The sequence below is a fragment of the Lathamus discolor genome, chromosome Z, assembly GCF_037157495.1.
Source record: "Lathamus discolor isolate bLatDis1 chromosome Z, bLatDis1.hap1, whole genome shotgun sequence".
Taxonomy (NCBI): domain Eukaryota; kingdom Metazoa; phylum Chordata; class Aves; order Psittaciformes; family Psittacidae; genus Lathamus; species Lathamus discolor.
The window spans coordinates 24,303,603-24,330,125 of record NC_088909.1 but is presented as its reverse complement, the minus strand read 5'-3'; the positions used below and the strand labels follow the sequence as shown (position 1 = coordinate 24,330,125).

Sequence of the window (26,523 nt, the reverse complement as noted above, 5' to 3'; positions counted from 1 at the left end):
CACACTCCGTGGCCAGGGGTGTGCAGGGAGGTGCCCAGTGCCGGCAGGGCCCTGGGCAGCTGCCGTGGGGCGCAGGGGCTCCAGTGTCTCGCAGGAGGGTGGCACGTGCGGGACAGGGCAGCAGCTCTACTCACCACGGTGCCCGAGTCGTCCACGCGGGGCTCGGCTGCCACAGCCTCCCCCAGAGCAATGGCCTCTTCTCTCTGGCTGCCTTTGTCCAGCTTTTCTTTGGCCTTTAGGAGGATCTTCTCATATTTGGCGTTGCCTGAAAGCACAGGACACCACCCATAGCAGTGGGGCAGCACAAATCCCACGGAAGACAGGAAGCCCCATTCCCCCGACACCCAGACACAAACTGCTCCAGCAATGTAGGGAAAGGAGATCCTGCTGCTTCTCACCCCCACCCGTCTTTCTCGCCACACAGGAGCATCTCAGCCCCACAGCGTGATGCAAACCCAACCCCTGTCAAAATCCCTGCCAGCCTCTATTACAGCTTTCCCAAGCTTTTCTGCCCAGCCATCATCTTCCCAGACCTCTTGGCAAGCTGTGCACGATGGTTCCTGCGGCAAAGCCCACATGGGCTCGTCTGCCAGAGGCTAAAGAAGCAACCAGAGGGCTGACCTTGTCTGACAGCCCTGAAACCTCCAGGCCTGCTCGAGGTGCCTGTGAGCTGCCCTGTGGGCATATGGCATGGGGGAAAGCCGAGCAGACAGGCAGTGCTCACCTTTGATGTTCCTGGGCAGGTCCAAGTGGATCCTGGGAAAGGTCCCCTCTCCTTTCAGGGAGATTTTTTCTGGCTCCAGGTGACCCAGTTGGATCTGGAAAGCCCTGCAGAAGACTCCAGGCACTCCTGGCAGGTAATACACTTTCAGCACTTGCTGCTTGCCAGGTTCAACGTAACCCTGCAGGGCACACAAGAGGGAGGGACGCAGTGTACCAAAGAGGATTCCGTGGAGGGATGGCTCACATGACAGACGCGCTGAGAACACAAGACAGGTTCTCATACATAAGGAAACATCAGACATCACCACCTCCAGCTTTCCTGTATCCAAACGCCTGAGTCTCACTGCTCTTCTGCTCACAGGGTTTACCCTCTGCTAGCCAGAGCCAGGCACAACAAACCAAAGCTCTTTCACCAGCTGCTCTGGAAGAACGGAGAAGGGCCTCTGCTTCCAGCAGGGCCAGCAGCTCCTGGCAGCAGCTTGCAGGAGAGGACATCAGCATGTCACCCCTCAGACGGACAGGCACTGAGGAAGGTGGAAGCCACTTGGCCCTTTGGCTTCCTCTTCCCATCGCAAAAGGGCACCAAGACAGGAACACTGCTCCAGCTCTAAGACACCCAGGCAGGATGACAAGCTGTGATGGAGTGATGCTCCAGTGATGGCACAACCAGAGAGCTCAGCACTCAGCTCCAAAGAGCTCCCGGAGCACTCGAGCCTCCCACTGGTGCTTGCTGTAGGACAGCAGAGCCAGCGGCGCCCAAGGACAATCAGGGGCTCCGTTAGGATTCTGCTCGATGGACCTCCTCTGCCTCTGCAACAGTCGCTCACAGCCCTGTCTCTCCTGGCTGGTTTTGGACGGGGCTTGTGTGTTCATTCCCCCTGTTTTCCCCCAAAGCGCTCTCCTGGGCAGCCTGACACAGGCCGGGTGAAGCCCTTGTGCTACTCACCCTGCTGGGCACGACCAGGGGCACGCCAGGCAGAGGGCTGGCTGCAGTGCCTGTGCCGGGGCTCAGCACCGCAAAGGCAAATCCCAGCTTCCCGCTGTTTTGCAGGGTCAGCGCTGCTTCCGTGACTTTGTTAAACACCTGAGCAGAGGACAGAAGAGCAGGAAGTTACAGGCACACGTCTGCTGCCAAGAATTTCATTCCTCTTCCATCGGGTTGAAAGCAAAGGAACACAGCCCAGAAGCAGGGAGCGCACAGGAGAGATGGGCACTGGGCTCTCTGGGTTAGCCTGGGCAGCCCGCGGCCACAGGGTACCCCTGGGCCCTACACAGGAACAGCTATTTGTGGCAGAGGTGCAATAGCAACCATGGAAAGATCAGTAATAAAGCAAGTAGGGGACACAAGCTCTCTGCACTTGAAGGTGTCACCCAACTGCGAGCTGAAACACAGGAGGAGGCATTGGGGCATTTCAGGAGAAAAGGCACCTGCACACAAGTATTTGTGGGCACAACACAAGCCAAAAGGGAGGGAGAGAGGGCAACGCACACAGGGCCAACAGCTGGAAACAGCTGTGGGGGTTGTAACCGGAAAGAAGTACAGTGAGGGTTATTCGGGGACATTCTATCCGGCTACGGTGACTGGAAGCCCAGGTCAGCTGCCTCCTTGGTTGATGAATCAGGAGCATTAAAAGAGAGCACCTCATTTGGGCTTTAGGAGCAGATCAGCGGATGGATGTCTCAGGGACACATCCCTCTGCAGATCACCACTGGGATCCTGCCTGCCCCAGGAGGCAGCGTTAGTTAGAGGAGGGATTCCCAGCTTTGGGCTGGGCTGGGGTGGAGATGGCCATTAAACGCCAGCTTGGAGGTATCCCCCAAACGTTGGACTTCCAAGCCACAGAGGCAGCGAAGCGGGGAGAGCCCTCGACCCGGGTGGGCAGCAGCCCACCGGTCATGCTTGGAGGCAAGGAGCACTGACAAGAGCAGCGTGCGGTACCTGCAGCCCGCAGTCGATCTCGGTGGTGTCCAGGAGGTAGCTGATGCGCGAGGCCTCCCCACGCAGAGCCACCTCGTAGCTCGGGCCTCCCTCCACCCTGCACAGCGCCGTGACCTGGCTGACGGTGTTGGCGTGGCCGAAGAAGGAGAAGCAGACGCGCTGGCTCTGGCCCGGCTGCAGCTCACCGTGCAGCGGCAGGATATCGAAAACCTGCAGGCAGGGAGGAGAGATCCACACGTGGAGCACGGGACTGATGCAGGAGAGCAGCCTCAGCTTGGGACAAAGGACAGACGTGGCTGCAGGGGCCTCTTCCTCAAACACAGGCAACATCCTCCTCATCTCACACTGCAGCCGTTCCACTCACCAACGGAGAGACCATGGGGAAAACCTTCTCCCACAGTCCCAATTAATGCAGTAGCTAATACACTACATTCATTTGTGGTGTCTCCTGGCAGCAAGAAATTCTCTCTGCTGCAGAACTTGCCTTCAAAAACACCTTTTCCTGCCCTCAGAAGAACACGAGACTGGGAGCTGAGAGCCTGTGGAGCCGGGGGCAGGATCCAGCCCAGCTCCTCGCACTCCTCATGCTTTTCCCTGTCTCTGATTCACATCCTGCTCTCTCCAGATGCTGCAGCAACTGCTGCCGCAGCAAATGCTGCTGCAGGAATTTCACAGAATCACAGAATCCCAAGGGTTGGAAGGGACCTAAAAAGATCATCTAGTCCAACCCCCCTGCAAGAGCAGGGTAACCTACAGTACATCACACAGGAACTTGTCCAGGCGGGCCTTGAATATCTCCAGTGTAGGAGACTCCACAACCCCCCTGGGCAACCTGTTCCAGTGCTCTGTCACTCTTACAGTAAAGAAGTTCTTCCTGATGTTAACGTGGAACTTCCTATGTTCCAGTTTACACCCATTGCCCCTTGTCCTATCACTGGATATCACTGAAAAAAGCCTAGCTCCATCATCCTGACACCTACCCTTCACATATTTGTAAACATTGATGAGGTCACCCCTCAGTCTCCTCTTTTGCAAGCTAAAGAGACCCAGCTCCCTCAGCCTCTCCTCATAAGGGAGATGTTCCACTCCCTTAATCATCTTCGTGGCTCTGCGCTGGACTCCTTCAAGCAATTCCCTGTCCTTCTTGAACAGAGGGGCCCAGAACTGGACGCAATATTCCAGATGCGGCCTCACCAAGGCTGAGTAGAGGGGGAGGAGAACCTCTCTTGACCTACTAACCACTCCCTTTCTAATGCACCCTAAGATGCCATTTGCCTTCTTGGCCACAAGAGCACATTGCTGGCTCATGGTCATCCTCCTATCCACCAGGACCCCCAGGTCCCTTTCTTACCCACCACTAGATGAGGACCAAGATGGATAAAGTCCTCCATAGCTGCCGCACAAGGAATGTTCTTGACCAGCCCTATAACACCTCCCATGTGGCCTCTCCAATGACCAGTGATGCGCTTGTTATGACATGAGGCCACTCTGGCAGCAGCACCCAGGACACCAGTGGGAGTGGGAGTACGTAACTGCTTGCTACACTGGAAATGTGGAAGTGAGACAGATTCCCACTTACCTCCTCCACACCCAAGGCGAGGGGCTCTGTCTCCATGAACCTGGAAAAAGAACAGACCTTTGCTCAGGGACCTTGCAGTGGGAGGGAGGGAAGTCTGCACAGCAGCTCCTCGGCAGGATGGGGCCCCTGCGGGGGCATCAGTGGTGTGAGCTCAGCAATGAGCTCCAAAACTGGGATGGAGCAGGTCAACACCTGGCAATGACACTGCTATAGCAGCGCTGCAGGCAGCTGGCAACTGCTTGCCTCCAGATCTGCTATCTCCTGCTGCGTGATTCTGAAGATCCATTCCGTCACTGGAGAAAACACCTTGGTGCAAAGGCTTAGCTCAGCTTTGAGCTCTCAGAGGTCCAAGGGCTGAGGCTTAGGGTTAGTCTGTCTCTAACCACGTGGGTCTACAACAAGAGTAACCACGAGAGATTCGTGCCTCAGAAGTCTGAGAAAGGGCACACGTTGGTCTACACTGCCTATGTCCAGCCACACAGCAACAGTTGGATTGTGTTGCTCATATCACAGAATCCCAAGGGTTGGAAGGGACCTAAAAAGATCATCTAGTCCAACCCCCCTGCAAGAGCAGGGTAACCTACAGTACATCACACAGGAACTTGTCCAGGCGGGCCTTGAATATCTCCAGTGTAGGAGACTCCACAACCCCCCTGGGCAACCTGTTCCAGTGCTCTGTCACTCTTACAGTAAAGAAGTTCTTCCTGACGTTAACGTGGAACTTCCTATGTTCCAGTTTACACCCATTGCCCCTTGTCCTATCACTGGATATCACTGAAAAAAGCCTAGCTCCATCATCCTGACACCTACCCTTTACATATTTGTAAACATTGATGAGGTCACCCCTCAGTCTCCTCTTTTGCAAGCTAAAGAGACCCAGCTCCCTCAGCCTCTCCTCATAAGGGAGATGTTCCACTCCCTTAATCATCTTTGTGGCTCTGCGCTGGACTCCTTCAAGCAATTCCCTGTCCTTCTTGAACAGAGGGGCCCAGAACTGGACGCAATATTCCAGATGCGGCCTCACCAAGGCTGAGTAGAGGGGGAGGAGAACCTCTCTTGACCTACTAACCACTCCCTTTCTAATGCACCCTAAGATGCCATTTGCCTTCTTGGCCACAAGAGCACATTGCTGGCTCATGGTCATCCTCCTATCCACCAGGACCCCCAGGTCCCTTTCCCGTTCACTACTTTCCAGCAGGTCAACCCCCAACCTGTACTGGTACATGGGGTTGTTCTTCCCCAGATGCAAGACTCTACACTTGCCCTTGTTAAATTTCATCAAGTTTCTCCCCGCCCAACTCTCCAGCCTGTCCAGGTCTCGCTGAATGGCAGCACATATGATCACTCTGCCCCAGGTAGCAGCAATGACCAAAGAGCAAGGAGGAAAGAACGGGCTGGACAATTAGAAAGAAAAAAATGTAAACACACAAAGTCTTGCTGAGGCAGAGAAACAGCATTTTTCTCTCCTGACCAAAATAAACGTGCGCGACTGATCCTGGGAGTCTCTGATGACCAGCTCCAGCAAGGTCCCAGGTAGGGAAAGTTCCAGTCTTTGATCTCCCCTTCATGAGACCTGATGCTTGATTCCCTCCATGTCAGACTGAGTTAGAGCTGATGATTTAGAATACCAACAGTGCTTAGTGTGGACCAGAAATAACATCTGACACGCTGCCCTTCTGCAGGCTCCTAATGAACACTTTGAGTGTTTGGTGGTAACACCTTGGAGACCATCTTCATTTCCAGCTCTGGCACACAGCATCCCATGGTGTCTGCTGAGCGCCCCGGAGTGCCCCAGTGCCCTGGTCGTCTCCCCCAAGCCCTCCTAATAGCCACAGCTCATCTCCAGTTCCCAAGAGGTCACCTCCTCCGAGTCAGATCCCAATTCCCTTCACACAGCTGCTTCTTGATCGTTTCCCTTGTTTGTAATAACAGCGCTTCAGTGCCACGTGGTGAACTTTGCTGCGTTTCCTAGGGCATTACGGAAAACCATTTGCTACCGTCCTTCAAACTGCCCAGAGCAGACTTTTGTGCTATGCAGAGAAGCCGCAGCAGAAGGAACACTAGGAATGTGCTTCTAGATGTGCTTCAGCACCACTACAAGTTTGCTCTTGGCCTTGGAAAACATAGACCACCACTGCATGGTCCTCCTTCCCAGGGATGTCCATACAAGGGCTCCCTCCAGCATCTACAGCTGGACCTAAAGTCACAGCAGAACCTGCCATTCCTCACTAAAACTCTACATAGCTCTTCTGTGAATGTGACGTGCAGTTCAAGAGATGAACACGCACTTCAAGGGGCTGTTTGCCTCAGGCCACGAAGATCTGAGAAAGCAGCTTTCTACATCAGCCCTCCTGCCCCCAGGAACCCATACAGGCCTACAGCAAAGCAGAGCAAGGGACTGCGACAGCAGTGTGTCACTCTGATGGCAGTGCCTGGGTAGGATCTTAGTACAAAATGACAACAGATGGGCTTAGCAGGGAAGGACACCTTCTACATCCGCTTCTCCAAGTGCCGAAGCATGGCTTTGCAGCTGCAGAGATAAAGCAGGACTCCAGCTTATGGCTATGTGAAAAGGGTCAGTAGTGTCCTACAGTCCCAGCCTGGCTGGAGAATGCTGTCTCCTTCCCAGCATCAAACCGGCGGAGATCACCTGTTCCCTGAGCACCTTGGCTGAGCACAACTCAGAGGTGTGATTTCCTCAAGGGAAGGTTGAAAACAATTTGGCAGATCAGGCAAATGGCCTCGGGCTTTGCAAACCACAAACAGGACATCAGGAAGAAGAGCTTCCAGGAGAGGGAGAGGTGCGCATACCTCACTGGGTTCACCTGGCTGTCCTTCAGGAATGCCCAGTGGTACTGGACAACCAGTGGGCTGCAGTTGGTCATCTCCATGTAACGCACATCCTTGGTGTCATTCAAGATGCAGCCAAAGTCCACGGCCGTGGTCTGGATCTGGAGATTCGGGAAGTAGACTTCTCCCCGGACGGTGACCTGCTCTTCGTGAGGATGCTCCAGGAACTTGATCTTCAGAGCCTTCTCCGCTGCCCGGATAAGCAAATCCTCCTCATAAGCAGGGTTAAATCCGATGCAGAGTTGAAGTTCCTCCCCTGTCCTCAGCTTCATGGGCTGCAAGGAGATGAAGAGAAAATGTTCAACGTGTGACCCCAACACGGGCTTCTGGCTTCATCCTTCATTTTCTTCACGCTGTCTGACCAAGCACCGCACTTTTTTCTGAAGCTGCCTGAGGCTCACGGTTCTGTGCTCTGCACCAATACAAGAGGAAATCCACGTTGGTCTCCTGAATTCTGGAGCCGCAGAAGCCACCTGCTAAACACAACCAAAGCAGCACTCTGGCACCCAGGCCTTCGCCCTCACTCTGGAGGAACTCCTTTAGCCTGCAGCACAGCGGTGGCTGCACCTCTGACAACACGTGCACTGCAGAGCCCATGCCCAACACCTTCCGCACACACCAGGGCAGGAGCCAGACAGCAGCTGGAGAAGCCTACCTCAGCCTTCCCAAAGGCAGGGCTGCCCTCAAAGACAGCAAGCTGTTCCCCAGCTTATCTGAGGATGGCTGCTGGAGAGCTGGCATGCCTTCCAGCAGACACCTTTCCTACAGCTTGCCCACAGCTGGGTGCCTGCTCCCTCCTCCCCCTGTCTTCAAGCCAGGAGGTCTCTTCCCGATTCAGATGGCATTCTGTTTCCTTCAGCAGCTCGTTTCACATCTGATTTAGCTTGGGCCACTTTACTGCAGACTCTACAGAACACACTTCCATCGTGGAGGACCTCCCAACAGAGACACACCACCACGTTCATCCCTCTTCAAAGCCCAGCAGCAAGAAAGTCCGGGGCTGCTCACCTGAGCATTTGCAGGGAGAGGCTGCTGGTCCGCAGTGCAGATGGAGAAGGGCTGCTCTAAGGCAAGGACCACGCTGAGGGGCAGCGAGCACATGTTCTTTACAGAGAGAGGCTTGTACATCACAGCCAGGACATCACCGGGGTGCTACAGAAACAGGAGACAAGAAAAAATGACCTTGAAGTGGCCATGGACCTCCTCCCCTTCAGACGCATTTCAAATTTTCCAACCCCAAAAGTGCATCCATCTCTATTTACTCTTTTGATTGGTTTCTACCCCTCTGCAAAGTTTGTCCTCCAACTCTAGCAGACGCTTTCGCGTTTAGAACCCACAGCCTTCCCCAGGGGACAGGGAAACAGTCTCGCGTACAGATGAGGGAGCAGCCCCCCAGAGGAGGCAGCTGCTTCAGCAAGATCCAAAACAGAAAGTGAACCCACTCTGGCTCCAGTTGTGTGTCCTCTCCTGCCCAGAGAGCACACACAGGCACAAGGCACAAGGCCATTTCCACTCCCATACAGTAGTTTCTTACCACCCTATCAGCTCTGCCAGGCCCGCAAGGCAGTGATGCTGCTCAGAGGAGGCAAGCAAGCAGGATATGGCCTGCAGCGGACAGCCTGCAGCAGCCCGAGGTCAGCTTTGAACATTCACGGGCACATGCAGACAGCTCCAAACCTCAACAGTCTGGCCGCAACCTGCTGCCCCTGCTCCACTGACAAGATGTTGCAGCCTCAAAGCTAAGCTCAGCCTAAGCCTTTTCCTCCTGTCCATGCATTGCTCCGCGCTTCCTGCATGGTTTATCTAAACTAGACAGTCTTTGGGAAACTAATTGTGGATGCATTGGCATCCAACTCCTGCAGTGTCGCAGCACGCAACACATGGGAGCATGTGGCATCAAGCAGACCACAGGCAGACATCAGGGGGAGCTGAAAAGCTTCTGATTAGATGTGAACCACCTGCTCACAGGATTTGTGCTTCTCTGGAAGCCTGGGAAGTGGAGGAGAGACCTGAAACCGCAGAAACTAAATCATGAGCTATCTGCTCTTTTTCAGACACCTCACGCGACGGGGAAAGGTGATGCAGGAGTCGGGATCCAGACACTAAAGGGCACACACGTTGCACTGGTGCTCTCATCGCTGCAGCTGAAGGGCACTCGTGGGTCCTTTGAAGAAGGTGAGGCTTGGGAAAGCTAAAGAGGCAGCACCCATACCGACGGCAGGGAAGGCAAAGAGGCGCAAGAGATGCCAGTTTTTCCTCATCAGCTTGAGGAGTTGACAGGAATCTCAGCTTTTCTCAGCTTCCCTACACGATCGCTGCTCGGACATCACCACACCTTGGAAGATCCTCAAAACCCTGACTACAGACACTGGCGTCTCTCTAGAGGGGGGCATGCTCCCCCTCGCCAGAGCAGCTGTAATCTCAGTTCTACCTGGCTCAACTTAGAGAACAGCCTCATCTCTAGCAGCATCCTCACTCCTCTCACCACCACCTCAGGGAGGGTGAGGAGGGATCTGCTCTCCACCTGCAGCCCCAGCACAGCAAGTGGCTCTTCCAAAGCCCACGCTGCTCTCACGGGTCCCACACCTCAGCCCGTGCCCTTGGCTCAGCAGCTCAATTCTGTCTGCACCTCGAGAAGGGCAGAATAGAGCTGCGGAGACTGTCCCCAGCCCCACAGGGGTGAAATAATGATCTCGGCATTCATGACAAAAGCTGGGCCTGGCTCAAGTCAACAGCCAAAGCTCTGTGGACTTGGAGAACTTCCTCCTTAGGACACAGGCACACCCCAGCCACACCAGTCAGTGCCAGGATGCAATGCAGAGACTCACCTTCTCCACCCGGAAAGTGATTTCTCTGCTGGATATTTGCAGAGCAGGAGCAATGAACTCGCACGTGACGTCCACCTGCACGATCAGATTCTTCACTCCCTCCTTGCCCACGATGGCGTGACACAGCAGCTTCTCCTTCACCACCTGCATGCGAGCCACACGGCCCCCAGCGGGTGTTATCAGGGTGTCCACAAAACACACTGCATCTTTGAGCCGCCCACCCACACGCCCCATTACTGCATGAAGTTACAGCCATTGGTCTCCTCAGGAGCCCTCTCTTCTTTATAAGCTGCATCCTCTTTGTTCTGCACTCACGCGTCCCTCGTGTTACAACCCAACCACCACAAAAGGCCCTCAGGAGTCTTGTGCTGCCTACAGCTCTCAGAACAATCCCTGCCCAAACGGTTATTGCTTTGCTTTGTCCCACTGCCAAACAAAATGCTTACCGAAAACTGTAGGAACTCATTAAAAAAAACAAACCAGACTGTATGAAGGGAAACAGGGGATAGAAGGATCAATGCCAGCAAATCCTCCCTTGCAAGTTTAGTGGAAAGGATCCCTGGGAAAACCCCAAACAGACAGCCTGCCTTCCTAGGATGTACTGTGTCCCCCTAGACCTGCCTGTCAAACAAACCTCCCCAGGAAAGAGATGTCTTCAACCTGGCATGAAAACCCTCTACTTAAGCTGGATGCTCTTACATCCAAGACTTTTCCTGATTCCTCCTCATGGTTTCACTTCCCCACATTCCTCCCTTTTTTCCTCTCTCTTCCCTCTGATAGACCACCACAACCCAACTCCTCCTCAGAGCCTAGAGACGTCAGAATCACCTGTGCTGCACGTGCACCACAGGGTCTTGGGCTTCTAACCAGCCTCAAGAGTATGAAGTTCCCGAGACCTAGGGAAGGTGGAAGACCCAATCCCAGGCTCTTGGCTTGGACTGCACGAGCCAGGTAGCCACAGCTGAGCTCACAGATGCCCATTTGGCTTTCCAGGAAGGCACCCTCACCAGTGGCCTGACCATTTCCCTTCTGGTTCCTTCTTCCCTCTTCAGCAAAGCCTCATGGGCTCAGGACTGCACACGGACAGTCCCATCGGAGTCAACCAGCTGAGGGATCAAGTCTTCCTCAAGCTACCACTCAGGCAATCCTTTAAAACACCTCTCAAACTCTAGCAGCAGCAGGAGCTTAATGCACATTTATTCCCCATTCACTTAAACACTTGTGCCCAGTGCTCCTGGAGCCAGGGAAGGCACACCGGGGTCAGACGGCAGCTCCTCTGCAGAGCTGGATTTCCGCCGGAGAGAAGGGTCCAGGGAGGAGAACACTCAGTGACCCTGCTGAAATCTGCCCCTCTGAGCTGCAACCCAAGGGTGCTGCAAGACCTGCCTGCCCTCGGCACACGGGGGCTGGCTGAGGGAGCGGGGCGAGCGCTGATGGGAATACTGACACAAGTCAAGCTCTCAGTTCTAATGATCCCTGGAACACTTTCCCATGTGGACGGACATCATTCGGATCATTAGAGCTGGCACACTGGGTTCATTTCTCTCGTCCCGGTCTCCGGGCCGGACAAGCTCCCGGCCCGTGTCTGTCTACAGAGGAAAATCAATGCTGCTCCCAGACACTCCCTACCTTCCTGGGTGTTTTGTTTCACTCGCTGCTTCCCCACACAGACAACTGGCCATTTCTTTAGTTACTTTCTGCCTGGGCTCCCAGTCTACCTCTAACTTTAAGGCCAGCTGAGAAAACTGGGGCTGCTCAGCCTGGAGAAGAGAAACCGCGGGGAGACCTCAGAGCAGCCTTCCACTAGCTGAACGGGGCCTACAAGGATGCCGGACACGGACTCTTCTCAGGGACTGCAGCAACAGGACAAGGGGTAATGGACTTAAACTCAAACAGGGCGAGTTCAGGTTAGATACAAGGAAGAGGTTCTTCACTGTGAGGATGGTGAGGCACTGGCACAGGTTGCCAAAGCAGTGGTGAATGCTCCATCCCTGGCAGGGTACAAGGCCATGCTGGACAGAGCCTGGGGCGACAGTGCCTTCAGGCCATGTTTTGCTACCACCAAGTTGGCTTTATGGTAGCCATGGAACTCAAAAAGCCTCAGCAACTGATGGTGGCGAGCATGGAAAGCAACTGGTGCTGCCACGGTAACTTATGGCAGGAAACCAGGTTCTCAGAAGCACTTGCCCATTTGCTCAGGCAAATGTCAAGGGGCTGCAGAAATGCCCTGATGCAGAACTCACCTGGGGGGTGCTGCAGGAGCCTTTCAGCACCACCTCCGCTGTCTGGCCGGGCATCAGCTCCGTCCTCAGCGGCTGAAGCTTCAGCACGGGGCCACAGGAGGAAACCTTGCCCTTGCTCTTACTGATGCGAGGGAGACGCTTGCGCTGCTTAAGTGTGGTGCCACCTTCTGTGGTCCAATAGAGCAGATGGGTGCGTCGTCCTTTGTTTGTCATCTTGAAGCGGTAACAGCAGGGATCCAGGCTAGAGGAGAAGCAGAGACACAAAATGGCAGGGGAGCTGCTATTTGCCACTGGTCACCCAGCTTCAGCACCCTGAGGGCACGACCTGACTGCACACTCGGCTTCACCAAAAGCCAGACCTTGGCTGCCCCTAGGTTTGTCACCATCCAGCAGCTGCTCTGCTGGCACCCTTCCAGCAAGGAAGAGCTTCGTAAAGAGCCGGCCCCACATGCAAGTAGCTGGAGGAACAGCCTCGCTGCCACTCCACCTTCCCCTTGGGAGCTGTTGTTCATGCCTCTGAGGCGTCTCGTAGGGAGCATCCAACCCTCATTGCCCCCAACGTACCACCCTCTGGTGGCGGCTCTGCAGCCGACAGCAATGGCAACAGCTCCAAACTGAGCCCGCGGGCAAAGACATAAAGGGGGGCAGAAGACAACTACATGAATCACACGGACACTGTCCCCTCCATTGTGCAGCCAGCTTGTGGCTGCACTGAGCACAGGAAACTCTGGACAAGCACCAGCCTCCCTGCGATGTCCCTGCGTACGTGGAGGGCTCGTGGGTGCGTATTTTACCTCTCCAAATCTATCCCAAGTACTTAAGGTAGGATTAAGCTGCTCTTTCTACCCCAAGAATTCAGGTATCGGAGCACCACGGACCCTCTTTGCAGCCACAGAAAGGAAGAGCCACCCCAAGAAGACTGTTCTTCTTCTCTGAGGAGGTCTCCAACACAAGGCAAACAGCACTTTTTTCCTCCTGTCTCCAAGAACATGACTGGTTTCAGACACACACGTTGGGACCACTGAATCCTCTCCTTCCAGCTCACCAATTTCAATCGAGACTCTTCATTTATCCCACTCCACCTCAGCAGACTTCCACACTTCCACACTTCCTCCCCCTTCCAGAGCTGGTCCTGCATCCACACTCGCTTGCCCGTGCCTCGGGAAGCAGGCAGGAGAAACCAGGGAAGAGCCACCACGTCTAATAAAGAGCAACCGGGCACGGAGTGGGGGAGAGGAGCCAAATGGGGGATGACACAGGGCAAAGAAATTCTGCTGCTCCTCCAGGGCTCCTGGCCAGAGGGGAAATAAACCAGCGCCATTCATTCAGTCGAGGAGCTGCTAACAAGCTACTGCCCAGGCTTGCTGCTGCTCTGAGATCTTACTCCAGACGGAATGGCAAAGCAAGCAATATCACTGCAGAGAGAAACATGTCTGTACTTGTAAGGCAGCATTTCTCAGCTGGAGGCTTCCAGGACCTGCTCTCTTCCTCCAAATCTTTGTTTGATAAAGTGAGGAGACAAATGGATTATGACTAAAGACAATTCAGCAACAACTTAGCAACTGCTCTCCAGCTCGGTGGCTTTCAGAGTACCTACTGACTTGCAGATGGCCATAAAATGTTTCCAAAGGAAGCCCTGTGGCTTCAGGGAAGCAGAGCCAGGACTGTGAGCACTGAAGAAGCTTGAGGGACTGCAGCAGAACTCCTCCTTGCTGAGCCCATGGGGAAGTGGGAGCTGAGAGATTCCCTACCTGAAGCAGGGCGCCAGGTTGAGCTCCGGGCCAAAGGGTTTGTCAATGACAATCGTGGTGCCAACGCCAACAGCCTGGACGGGGATGACGTAGGCACGACTGTTCTCAATGAACAGCACCACCTCGTCCTTGAATTGCTCCGTGTCATCCAAGTTTGCAGTGACAGCCAGAGACACCTCGGCCTTGGCAGGGATCACTCCCTGACTGGGTCCAACGGTCCAGCACGAGTCTGCACCAGCCTGGAAGACAAACAACACTCATTTAGGACGGAAACCACGGACCTGGCTGCCACCAGCCAAGGCCTGCCCAGGCAACACGTTCACACCGAGCCAGTGGGTGTGAAGATTCCACTGACATTCATGTACAGCTTCTCTGGCTCGTGCTGACACAGGGCAGCTCGCTTGGAAAGGAGCCCTGAGAGCTCCGCTCCAAACGTGAATCTGAGAGTCTGCTCCCTGACAAAGCTCATTTATCAAAGCTTGGCAACAAGCCCGCCAGAAAATTGTACCCCAGAAACTATTCCTGAGGAATGAGGATGGGGGTCTCGACGGAGCCAGACCTTCAACTCCCTGGCGTGACCCAGCACAGCCCTGCTGGGCCCGCCCAGGCCAACAGCCCACGCCAACAGCCCAGGCCAGGGGAGGACGATTTGCATCCTCTCCTCATTCTTTCAGTCAGCATCTGCTCTGGCTCCAAGGGGCAGCACCGTGCACTGCTGAACAGGAGACCTGCCAGGGCCACAAGGCTCTGCCGAGACACATTCCCTTGGGTTTCTAGGTCAGCTTCTGCCTGCCCCCAATCCAGCCTGTGTCTCAGAGACAAGAAACCTCTTGGAGCCACGCTACAAAATACCCCCACTTTCAAGACAAATACCCAACCTCTGATAACATCTCTGCTACTTGCTTATCCTTGAGTGCGCCGCAAAATGATGCCGTAGCTGCATGCACTGCATGCACAAAGACAGTGGCTATTTCTGACCCTATAGCAGCTTCTTGTACTATTGGGCATCAGAGCTCCTGAGTAACCAGTAAGGGCTGGGATCCACCACTTCAGAAGTTCACCACGATAATCAGAATCTTATCCCAGCACAGACGTCCATCGTGAATGAAAGCTTCCACAATCTGGTTACAATGGACACCAGTGTGCAGCTGACGGATGGAGGGAGGGAAGGAGAGAGGGAGGAAGGGACGGATAGCTGCCCCAAGGGATGACTGAGGAGACACCACAATCAGCTCTCTTGAATCTGTTTACAGATGAGTCACTGAAGTGATCTGGTCACTCTGGCCTTGCACAAGTGGCAGAGGAAGCAGAACTCCACGTTACAAATGCAGCTGCACTTGATCAAGCCGTAGCTCTAGCGAGAGCCGTAGCTCTAACAACAGCATTCCCATTCCCGTAGCTCTAACAACAGCATTCCCATTCTCAGTCAGGCTGAGTCACTGTCCTCGTAGGGCTGCTCATGAAGGGGAAATAAATCCCGTCCTGCACCAGCTGGCTGCAGAGCCTTGTCCCAGGGGGTTCAGCATTCCCGGTGGGGGGGACCCTCTGTTCTTCTTTTCAAAGCTGCTCCTTATCCACACAAACAGCCAGTGGCAGGAAACAGCCCAAAAGCACCCTGAGCCCTGCAGGAGGCGGAGATCAGAGCCTGAGGCTGGCTACATGCTCCCGCCAACAACCGGCCTCCTCCTGCCTCCTCAGCACCAGCATCTCCTCAGCACAAGCACGGGGACCACTGTGGTTTAGCCTCTGCCCCGAGCACCGTCAACGGGATGTTTTACGGGATCAAGGGGCAGAGCTTGTCTCCATTTGTGCTCCCTGTCCACAGCTCACCCCTCCATGATCGCATCTGCCCTCCCTGCCAGGCTGGGGAGGCCAGGGACACCACTCTGCGCATCGCGGCTCTCCAGGGCACGGCTACGGCTTGCCCAGCTGCTGCCAAGCGCAACATTTAAGAACCAAACTGCTCCTGCTTTGCCTTTGGGAAAAGCTCTCAGCTTGCTTCTAGAAGCACAGCTGTCTTGAAGACTTCTAACCCTCTGTAATTCAGTTGCCAATAGGCACAGCGCAACAGGACATGTTTGCTTTCCCCTGACGAGCAGAGTAACAATTGCTTTGCTTACCAGCAAGTAAGAAAGGGCACTGAAGGAGGCAGCTGCTGAGGGCACTGGGGTGCTTGCTCTTTGCAGAGGTCAAAAGCAGATTTTTATGGTGCGGACAAAGCAAGCTGCCTGCGAATCCCCCACTTTGAGGTTCTATTTAACCCCCAAACGCCTGGAAAAGCAGCAGGAGGGAAATTCAGCCCCCTCCTCCTTGCCCAGGGGGCTGAGCCTGTGCTCTCACACCCTGCTCGATGCCTCATGCGCAGACACAACCAAGTCCCCAGCCACAGGCCTGCGTGAAGCGGCTCCAGAACTTCAACAACCCAGCCTGCAGAAGAACAAACCTCCTCTCAAGCCCCTCACAGACGCCCCTCCGGTGGGGAGCACCCCCCAGACCCAGCACACGAGCCCTTCCTGGCTGCATCAGCCCCTGTCAGAAGACCCCACAACCTCCTTCTGCTCCGCAGCCTGTTCCACCCTGCCGCCTCCAGGAATTAAACAGCCTCTTTCTGCAGCCACATGCTCTACAATGTTACAGAGCACACAGGCTCTGCAGGTACACAACCCTTACAAGTCTGCTTCTGGGCAACAACCCAGCTGGTTTGACCCCCGAGGAGGTGTGAAACCCACTTCACCGTAAGCGCCTTGAGGACAGACCTCTCAGTTCCAAAAACAAAGACTCTCACAGCTAAACGCCTTCCACAAAATAAAGGGAGAACTTGCAGAAATGAACTCCTTTCTGCTCAAACATCTCTGCAAACTCTGTTTTACTGACGGGTGCCCCAGCTACAAGTGCCCCCGGAGCCAGGCTCCTCTTGCTGCACTCGGATGGAACATCTGGCTTTCTCTCTCAGACACATCTCAGTGACGTGGAAATGTTGCATAGAAATAAGTGCTCCAGTCACAGGCTGCTATGGGCCACTCACTTGCTCTGGAAAACAGCCCCAGCGACACTTACCATCTTTGCCGAGAAGGATGCGGGGATGACAGACTGATTGGAGAGGTGAAGGGTCCGGGAAGCATCTTGTAGAACTTGGATGCTGCCAAAATTTATCTCACTTGGGTGCACGTGGACAACTGGTCCTTCTCCAGTGCTCAATAAATGGATTTCCTGCTCCAGGAGGCAGGCAGGAAAGAGAAAAAAACAACAGGGAAGGTTTAGAATGACTGGACAGCTCTAAGGGGGCTCGTAGGCTGAGGGAATTCTGACTGTTTGAAGCTGTCAGGGTTGTGAGGCTGAAACAGGAAGGCTGGAGCAAAGGTGGCACCTGGAGTGGTCCCTGCGGATCTGAAAGCCACAAGATCCCATTATGAGGGGATACAGAACCCCCATCTCCCACGCATGCTTTTCACACCTCCTCCATGCTGTCAGCTCTCCTTCCGCTACTCTGTGCCTACGCCTGCTCCTTGTACTGCTCCATCATGCCATAAACCACCCTCCCTGACTGCTGCGGCTGCACAGCCACACTGCACAGGAACTTCTTCAACCTTCCCAAAGCTTCTCCTGTGAAAACCAGTAGAGGCTGGAAGCAAAGCTCTTCTCAGCAGAGATCATGCAAGTTAGTTGCCTCTCATTTGTGCTTGTGTGCATTCCTGGTATTACTTCTTTATTGCACCAAGACATTCATTATTAATTGCATCATTCGAGCAGTATTTTTTTCTGCTGACAGCCTGAGACCCAAAAGTTTGTTTCTGCAGAAGGGGCACAAACTAGCGGATGAGTAATGTGGATCGTTTTGCTAAACCCCCTTCTCACATCACTAAAACCAATGAGAATTTATCCAGTCTGGCGGGATTTCCCCAGCTCCAAACACCCCAAGCCTTAACCAGGCTTGTAGAGCCTGAAGAAGGGAGGGATCTGGGGAGACCTTAAAGCACCTTCCAGTGCCTAAAGGGGCCAACAAGAAACCTTGAGAGGGGCTTTGGATAAGGGCCTGCGGGGACAGAACAGGGAAGGACGGCTCTAAATTGACGGGGGGGGGTGGTGATCAATATGGGATCCTGGGAAGAAGCTCTTCCCTGTGAGGGGTGGTGAGGCTCTGGCACAGGTTGCCAAGAGGAGCTATGGCTGGCACAGGCTGCCCAGAGGAGCTATGGCTGCCCCATCCGTGGCACTGTTCAAGGCCAGCTTGGATGTGGCTACCAGCTCCCGAAGCTGCACTCAAGCCATAAGGCAGACCTAGAGGAAATGACACCCAGAAACTCCCATTTGTGCAGGCAACACCCAGCCAGGTTTTGACCAGCATTTGCGGGCTGCGAGCAGCAGCCGAGCACGAGCGCAGCGCCTTGAGGACGGATTGACTGGGCACAGGGTCACTCAGTCCCATGTCTTCTCCAGGCATTAGTGTTGCTTATGCCACGAATGCCTTCTTTCCTTGTAGACAACAGCCATAGATCATTTTCCCTGGAAGAACCCCTGTACGCTCTACATCCCACCAAGATGAGAGGCACAAAGGCACACGTCTGCCCCAGCACTCACCAGTGGGGATTCTTTACTCCCAAACACCGCAACACGAGCAACGGTGTCCTGCTTTCCCGTCACCTGGACTTCCAGTGTGAACGGGATCTCCACCGAGCTCTGAGGCTGGATAATCCCACGGGGCTCAGGGCTGGAGTACCACACAGCAGCAGCATCCTTGTTCTCCTATAAGGGACAGAACCAAACACGGCTTCAGACTGACCTTTGAGGAAACTTTCAACTCTTTAACATCTACCACAACGGCAACTCACACACGTGTCTAAAAATGCCTAGGAGAAAGCAGAAAGGCACAACTCAAGATGCAAGACATGTATGGGTTCAGCATCCTGAGGGGGGCCAACAGCTGCTGCCTCCACAACCCCCCGTCCCGTGCTGGCAGCCTCCTTGCAGCAGCTTTTCACAACCCTACAAGTTCTCCCGCATTGAAAGCATCCCGAAGACTTGAATATAATCTGCTTCCTGGAGAGTTTAAGCTGCTTCCTGGAGTTGATATTCAGGTAGCTTCCTGTTCCCAGCAAACCTTTAGGGTTGAATACAAACCAGCAACATCTTAACCAAACCCGTTTTTTCCCTAACAAACCCCTAGGTGACATTGGAGGCAGGAGGCGGATGCGATGCCAAACCTGAGGAAGAGCCCAGTAGCAGCCTGGAAGGTTGCTGTCGTTCACAAGGGTCAGCATCTGCTGGTAAGGGACTTTGAGAGAGCATCGTCCAAAGGTCAGAGCCGGGTGGAGCACTCGCAGCGGGGGAATTACACATCTAGGCAGAGAGATGAGCAAAAGGGAATTAGATTCTGACACAGCGTTGCTTACTTGTTTACTTCTCAATGAGCACCAAATGGAGCACGACCCATTTGTCACCGTCAAATAGACATTTGATACGCCTACAGTGAGAAACAGCCTTCAACTTCTTTTTACCCAACAACCTCTTGCAAAAGAGGGGCAGACCCTGAGTCTCAGCATCACAAAAGCTGCTCAGTGCCCAGGCAGAGCACGGTGCCCTGTCCCAGGTCAGCTTTGCCCCTCCTTTGCCCCTCCTTTCCCCAGGAGGCTCGCAAGGACCCTCTCAATGGCCCCAGCGAGGTGTGAGCTCTGAGGGAGCTTTCCCACCGAGGAGCAGCGCTCGCCAAGGCTCCAGGAACACCAGACTCCAGTGTCTCAGGGAAAACACCGCTGTGTCCCTGCCTGAAATCCAGCCCTTTACCCAGGCAACGCAGGGTGCAGGCCACCACCTGCCCTGCGCCGTGAGCGATAACCCTCTCCCAGGCCCTGTGGCTGCCTTGGTCCTTTCCCCACGGGTCCGCACGCCAGCTGCTCCCATTTGCACTTGTTCTACACAACTGCAGCCCAGGCACTGACTGCACAACTCTGCCCGGGAGAGAGAACAGCACCGGTGAAATGCATCCCTCTTGCTGTTGAACTGACACCCACCGCAGCACAACAGGCCTGAATGTGGCTGAAGCAAGAACAACTTTGAGCTTAACTCCGAGAACATCAATGCTCAGCAGAGCCAGACGGAAGCACAAAAACCTGAGCTCACCTTCCACACCAAGGACTACTTTGTCTGTCACAAGATCTCGCCTTTACTTTTCCCTCACCAGTCCTGCCCTAAGCCCCTTGCCCGTCTGCACGGCCCCTCCTTAACTGAGGCAGACAACAGCTTGCAGCAGCTGCTTGCTGTGGCCCAAACCAGTCCTGGATTCTGGCCACAACCCAGCACAAGTCCAACACTTGCAGGAAGGAGGAGAGGCGGCCCTTTGGAAACATTACACCTCAAGCCCCCAGAGCAGGCCGATAAGGAATATAATCACAGTTTCCTGTAGGAGAAGGCCCTGGGCCGTGCCTGTGCCTGAGCACAAGTGCTGCTCATCATGGACTGCTTTCCATGCGCTGCTGTTCTCCTGTCTAGCTGGGCAGAACTAGCTCATTGAGCAATGTTCCTCGTTTGGAGCTGGAGCCAGCCAGCTCTACGCAAGGCAGCACCACTTGCTTCTGGCAGATGCATAGGGAAAGAAGAGGGGCTGCAAGGGAAGCGTTGGTACCTGGCTCTGACGGGCAGTGATAACACCTCTCTGCCAACACCATCCACATCAACCACCAGGGCCAGCTTGTATCTCTTCACGGTGTTGGAGCACAGGGTGACCTGGAAGACAAGAGCATCAAATACTTCATCACTCCCAAAACCCATCGGCCATATGCAGTGCCCTCCACATCTCCTTCCACAGCAAGGAAAGGGAGGATTTAGTAGATATGAGGAAGATGAGGTATCAGGAAGAAGTTCTTCCTTGTGCGGGGGCTGAGGCCCTGGCACCGGTTGCCCAGAGAAGCTGCGGCTGCCCCATCCCTGGCGGTGTTCAGGGCCAGTTTGGATGTGGCTTGGAGCAGCCTCGTCTGGTGGAAGGTGTCCCTGCCCATGGCAGGGGGCTGGAACTGGATGAGCTGTAAGGTCCCTTCCAACCCAAAACAGGCTAGGATTCTGTGATGTTTGCCTTTAATTCTTCTGCTGGTTCATGTGTAGAGCACAGTCTCTGGCAGTAACAGAAGTCTTTGGACAATACCTGAATTACTGAATGCGCTTTGCGTTGCCAGGGCAGATGTAGAGCCCAACACTAGTGCCCAACTCTTACTCGCAGGATGCTCAGAGCCAGCAGTGCTAAAGCCCCCTCAATGCCACCAAAGCTCCAGCTCCACCTCTGAAGCACACAGGGCTGGACTCTTCGCGTACCTGGATATCCAAGTGTCCCTTGGCGCAGATGGTCCCTGTGCCGGGCCTGATAGTAAATTCAGCTGGCTTCTTGGCACCTGGGGCTCGCTTCCTCCACGATGGACCAGTGCTGTCTGACACCTGAGCAAAACTGGTCACGCTGGGTGCTCCCGAGCCGTCCCCAGGAATGCGAAGGTTGAAGTTGAAGGGCACCAAGGAAGTGTTAGTGAGGCGGCAGCACAGGGTGCGAGGAAAGCCTGGGAAAAGGACACAACAGGAGTTTATTATCCCGTGACTCCTGGGGTGGACATCCTGCGGTGATAAAACTGCGCTTGGAGTTTGCCTCCTTTCAATGGCAATTACAGCTGATTGAGAAGCTCTGTGGGGAAGTCGTCGTCAATTACGGTCCCTTTTACGCTTGTCACACAGAAATGCCACTCTGACACAAGTGTCTCTAACTGTGAGGAGCTCTCACCTCCCCCAGACCAGCACCAATTCCTTCTCAACCATGACGGTGCATCCAGAACATTTACTCTCAAAAGTCAGTCCAGAAAAGTCCCTGTGAACTCCACAAACACTCCCACAGTTTTCGAGAGATAAAAGCAGTATGTTGTCATCAAAGAGATGATCCAGGAAAGGAAAGGAAAGATGAAACTGGCAGCCACAGCATGATGCAGAGCACTCTGAAGCAGTTTCTCCAGACAGGAACCTCGGTGCATCTCCTGGTTTGGGACAATCGAGACTGAGCCTGTGGCAGCTCACGGCCCACTTCACTGGAGGCAAACCTGATGCTTGCTCAAGAACAAGCAGGACCTGTGTCTCACCCTCCCGAAGGAGTGGGGACAAACGGCCATGCTGCACACCGCCTTTCATTACCCCACAAAGGCTGACATGGCTTCAGCTTTGGTACTTGCTTTCCATAATGGAAGCCACTGACACAATCGCAGCTGATCTGGGGGGTTGAGTTCACATTTAAACTTGAGACCATCTCAGTGAGAAGTCCTTTGCGAGACTGAGGTGGAGAACCAGAATCTGCATCTCAGTGGAGAAGCTCTGGGTGCACAGCCGCCAGCTCTGTCAGCAGAGCTGGGCTTTTGGTGGGGAAGGAGGAGCCCATGTCTGAAGACATGGGCGCCCAATGCGGAGCTACTGCTTGGCCATGTTACCTGGGAGCTGACAACGAGTTGGCCTCACAGCACTAATTGATTTCTCACGCTAATGGTCAGGTGGGTAAATGGTGCCCTTGCCTCACAACAGCAAAATTCACCCAGGGCACCTACAACTTGCCTTCAACTCCTTTCTCCAGTTGGCCGCGGACAAGAAAGACTTTCACAGTCATTCTGTTGCTGAGGACTGGCAGATTGGGGCTGGACTGACTGTGAGGGACACCAGAGAACACTGACTTTCTACTCCCTCCGTTCTATTTGAACCATTCAATTGGCTCTGTGCCATTCTGTCTGGTTCTGTTTGATCTCATGATGGCAAAATACTGCCTAGCAGCTGGCAGTCCTGGTTTTGACATGCTGAAGGCGGCTATGGAGGAACACAAGTGACAATGCTGTCCTGGACAAGTGCTCCATCTGGGTAAGGCTCAGACCTCCCACCCTGCAGCCCAAGCCCAGGGCACACTCACCAAAGGAGACTTCACCGAAGCGGAGGGACGATACATTGAAATGAAACGCCGGCCCAGTGACACAGCCACTGTGAGGACAAAGGCAGAGGAGACATGGCCTCGGTTAAAGAGAACTGCAAAGCCTTCAGCTTTCCTTACCGTTCCGGTGGGTAAAAGCCAGCCTGAGAACCTCAGGGGGTTTCACATCAAGCCCTCACCCTCATGCTCAGCACAGCATCCAGGTGGACGGGAGGCAGCCAAAGCAAAGCGGTCAGCAGCCCATAGCTGCTTGTGGGGCTTGGGGCACAGTGTCATGCAGGGTATGCCCCCAGGTTGTTGATGGCCTGAGGAAGGACACCAAACAAGTGATGGCTGCGTGCCTCAGTTTCCCCATCTGTAATGTGTTGGACACAGGGGTGTCCCCAGTAAAGCACACTCAATGTAACTACCCTTCCCAGCCACAGCTTTCCTGCTTTGGCATTTCTTAGCTGGAACCGCTCTTCCCATGGAGTACAGGAACACCTTGCTCAGAAGATCTTGATCCACGCAATCGTTATGGGGGCAGGACTTTGAGACACGAAGCCGGGGGAGCCCCAGACATCCCTTGACAAGAGCCGCAACAGCTCAACAGAGCGGACAGTTGAATCTTGGAGGAAAATATCAGCCAACCACCAGGGCACCAGCTGACCCATCCAAGAGCAACACGTCTTAAACCACCCAACACAGAATCGTCAAATCATCTACGCTGGAAAAGACTTTTAAGATCATCAAGTCCAACTGTCACCCCAGCGCTGCCAAGCCCACCACTAATCCGTGTCACTAAGGGCCTCGTCTACACGGTTTGGGAACACTTCCAGGGATGGTGACTCCACCACTGCCCGGGGCAGTCTCTTCTAATGCCTGACCACCCTTTCGGGGAGAAACTGTTCCTAACATCAAGTCTAAATCTGCCCTGCACAAACTGAGGCCGTTTCCTCTCGTCCTTTCCCTTGTTACTTGGGAGAAGAGACCAGCCACCTCCTGGCTCCATCCTCCTTTCAAGTAGTTGCAGGCATAACGGAACCTGAACACACCGCATCTCCTCACCTGCCCTTAAATTCAGCAGACTTGAAGGCTCCAAACTCCAGGACTCACCAACATCCACCTGAATCACCACGTGAAGCTGCACAACACCCATTAATTTATTTCATGGTTGATGCCAACCAATGCCAGCTCTGCCTCTCAGCTCAAAATCAAGGACCACAGCAAATGGTGTGTTCAACCCAACCTATTCCATGGCTCCCTCTTGCTGACAATTCCACTTCACTTGCTGCTGCGGTCGCAAGGAGTCAGCATCAGACTGGAGTCAAGGTTAGTGTGGGCTCCTAGTGTGGGGATGCCAGGATGAGAGCCAAGATCAAGACCTCAGACAAGCCTTTTCTTTCTCAATGAGGTAGGTGGGAGATGACTACCCAGAGAGAGCTACAGATGTGGCCGCCAAGCTCTTAGAACCCTCCTCACCTCACAGTCAGCGTCAGAGGCTCAGGGGATCCCTTCACATTGAACTGGAATTCCTCTGTGAACTGCCCCACGACACTGGCATTGAAGGAGATCCAGATGGCCTGATGATCAAAAGGCAAAAGCATGCCCTCCCGGGGGCCAAAGGTGAAGCAGGAGCCCAGAGCTCTCTCCGGAGGGACCACACTGAAGGGAGTCTCAGTAACTCCTCTGTTGAGCAGGAACACCTGCAGCAGCAGCGAGAAGGCAACATGGAAATACATGAGGAATCCTCTTTGCTTACAGAAGGCTCACTTCTTTTCTAGTTTAGCAATTAACATCTGTAAAAGGCAGAAGATGCTGAGCGCTGCTGCCAAATACAACAGGACGAGTTCTGCCTCGGGGTTTTTTTCCATGCAAAGCAGGGATAACTTCACACAAACAGAGCCACTCTGGGCTTATTCCCCTGACACAGAGCACTCCACTTGACCTGCAGTGCCAAGCGCCTGCTCAGCACCACCAAGTTGATTCAGACCCATCCCACAGCTCCACGAGGCTCGCTGCTGCCCGGGAGCCATCCGGATCCACCCCATGCCCTGCGCCCCGTCCTGCTCACCCTGTAGCTGTGGCTTGAGCCAACAGTCACCTCCCCGATGCTCAGCTGGTCACAGCTGAGTTGGACCTGGGGCCCGACGCCTTCCCCGCTGATGCACAGGGGCAGCCTGGTCTCACAGCCTGTGGAGGGAAATCTCTGTGAGTGCAATTCCCTCTGCTACCCGGTACTTTCCAGGTTGTCTCAGTGCTGCTGCCGGTCCCTGGGCTGGATGGAACCAGCTCTAGATGCTCCAGGAGAAGACACGGGACCCATCTCGTCCCTCAGGACATGCGCCTTGGGGCTGCTTTCTCATTTCTAACCAACCCCCTGGGCTGGTGTCTCAGAGAACCACAGAATGGTTTGCGTTGGAAAGGACCTTAAGATCACCCAGTTCCAACCCCTTGCCATGGACAGGGACACCTTCCACTAGAGCAGCTTGCTTCAAGTCCCGTCCAGCCTGAACTTGAACATTGCCACGGGTGGAGCAACTTCCTTGGGCAGCCTCTTCCAGTGCCTCACCACTCTCACAGGAAAGAATTTCTTCTGTATATCTAAACTAAATCTCCCCTGTTTAAGCTCGAACCCATCAGCCCTTGTCTTATCTCTCCAGTCCCCGATGAAGGCTCTCTCTCCAGTCATGGGAAACCAGCCTTCTCACTGAGCAGATCACATAAGCCATAAATGTACTGCTAACGTGCACATCCCTTGGTGCAAAGGCAACCGAGACCTCAAGGCTTACAGCTAAACTCCAAGGTGGGTCCTTTCCCTTACATTTGCTAGAGATGACAGAGCACAAGATCTTCAGTCTGAAGGCTGCTCTCAGCCACTGAAGCAGCCTAAGGTGCCTGAATCCTGGCTCAAATTTTGGATGAGCTCTCACTGCCATCCCAGCCTACTCTGCACACAAAGTGAGCAGCACGAGAAGGAGGAGAGAGCCACGCCACAAAGACTCATCTTGGAGGTAACTGGTCTACAGGGGCCTGGTGCTCCTTCACTAAAGCTGTGTTGCAAATGCTGGCAAAGCCATGGCGGGAAAGCTTATTCCTTCACTGCTTGGTCACTTCTGGGATCAGGAAGGCAGAGCCAGGCATCCTGAGCCCTGGCCTCCGACAGGAGACCACCGGGAACCACGGGGACAGCGGCGTGTGCCAGCACTGCCCTGTTGAGCCCTCCAGAACTACATGAGGTCCGAGTGGGCTGGAAGAGTGCTTCTACCTCCTCTGTGGGAACAGGAGCAGGAGGAAAGAGCTGTACCTGAGATGTCACAGTAGACTGTCTCTTGGTAGACTCTGGCTTCTTTGGGCTTAAAGATCACATTGATTTCAAGGGAAGAATTGGGCAAGACATCTCCCTCCTGAAACAGAAGTGACAGCAAACCATTTATCTTCAAACATCACATTCTTGTTTCCACTGCAGCCCTGGAAGCCTTTATTTAGAGCATCAGCAAAGAGCAAGGAGCAAGCAACGCTTGCCAACAGGATTTACAGGAGAGCTTGGAAGCAGCAGCTTCCAAAGTCCCTCGCCTTTACTGGCACCCGGAAGGGGCATTTTGTTCCCCTCAGAAGAGACTGAGCTCTTGCTCGCGGATTTAAGTCTGGGCCACGCTACCAGTTTCTGCAACTCTCTGCTGCTCTCGCAGAGGATCC

The 26,523-nt window shown here is 54.2% G+C and overlaps 1 protein-coding gene across 1 annotated transcript in view; it reads right to left on the bottom strand.

Moving 5' to 3' along the window:
* LOC136005863 (hydrocephalus-inducing protein-like) overlaps nucleotides 1-26,523 on the bottom strand; it is a gene marked incomplete at its 5' end in the record, with an annotated part of 55,987 nt that overhangs the window by 17,768 nt on the left and 11,696 nt on the right. Inside the window, 19 exons of the mRNA XM_065663756.1 lie at nucleotides 135-265; nucleotides 725-902; nucleotides 1,670-1,807; nucleotides 2,663-2,872; nucleotides 4,242-4,281; nucleotides 7,053-7,366; nucleotides 8,100-8,243; nucleotides 9,920-10,063; nucleotides 12,163-12,403; nucleotides 13,914-14,152; nucleotides 16,971-17,123; nucleotides 18,492-18,656; nucleotides 19,115-19,250; nucleotides 20,533-20,633; nucleotides 21,216-21,451; nucleotides 22,828-22,895; nucleotides 24,307-24,530; nucleotides 24,899-25,017; nucleotides 26,132-26,231. Of these exons, the coding sequence (XP_065519828.1) occupies nucleotides 135-265; nucleotides 725-902; nucleotides 1,670-1,807; nucleotides 2,663-2,872; nucleotides 4,242-4,281; nucleotides 7,053-7,366; nucleotides 8,100-8,243; nucleotides 9,920-10,063; nucleotides 12,163-12,403; nucleotides 13,914-14,152; nucleotides 16,971-17,123; nucleotides 18,492-18,656; nucleotides 19,115-19,250; nucleotides 20,533-20,633; nucleotides 21,216-21,451; nucleotides 22,828-22,895; nucleotides 24,307-24,530; nucleotides 24,899-25,017; nucleotides 26,132-26,231 (3,081 nt within the window). The remainder of the gene's footprint in view (nucleotides 1-134; nucleotides 266-724; nucleotides 903-1,669; nucleotides 1,808-2,662; nucleotides 2,873-4,241; nucleotides 4,282-7,052; nucleotides 7,367-8,099; nucleotides 8,244-9,919; nucleotides 10,064-12,162; nucleotides 12,404-13,913; nucleotides 14,153-16,970; nucleotides 17,124-18,491; nucleotides 18,657-19,114; nucleotides 19,251-20,532; nucleotides 20,634-21,215; nucleotides 21,452-22,827; nucleotides 22,896-24,306; nucleotides 24,531-24,898; nucleotides 25,018-26,131; nucleotides 26,232-26,523) is intronic.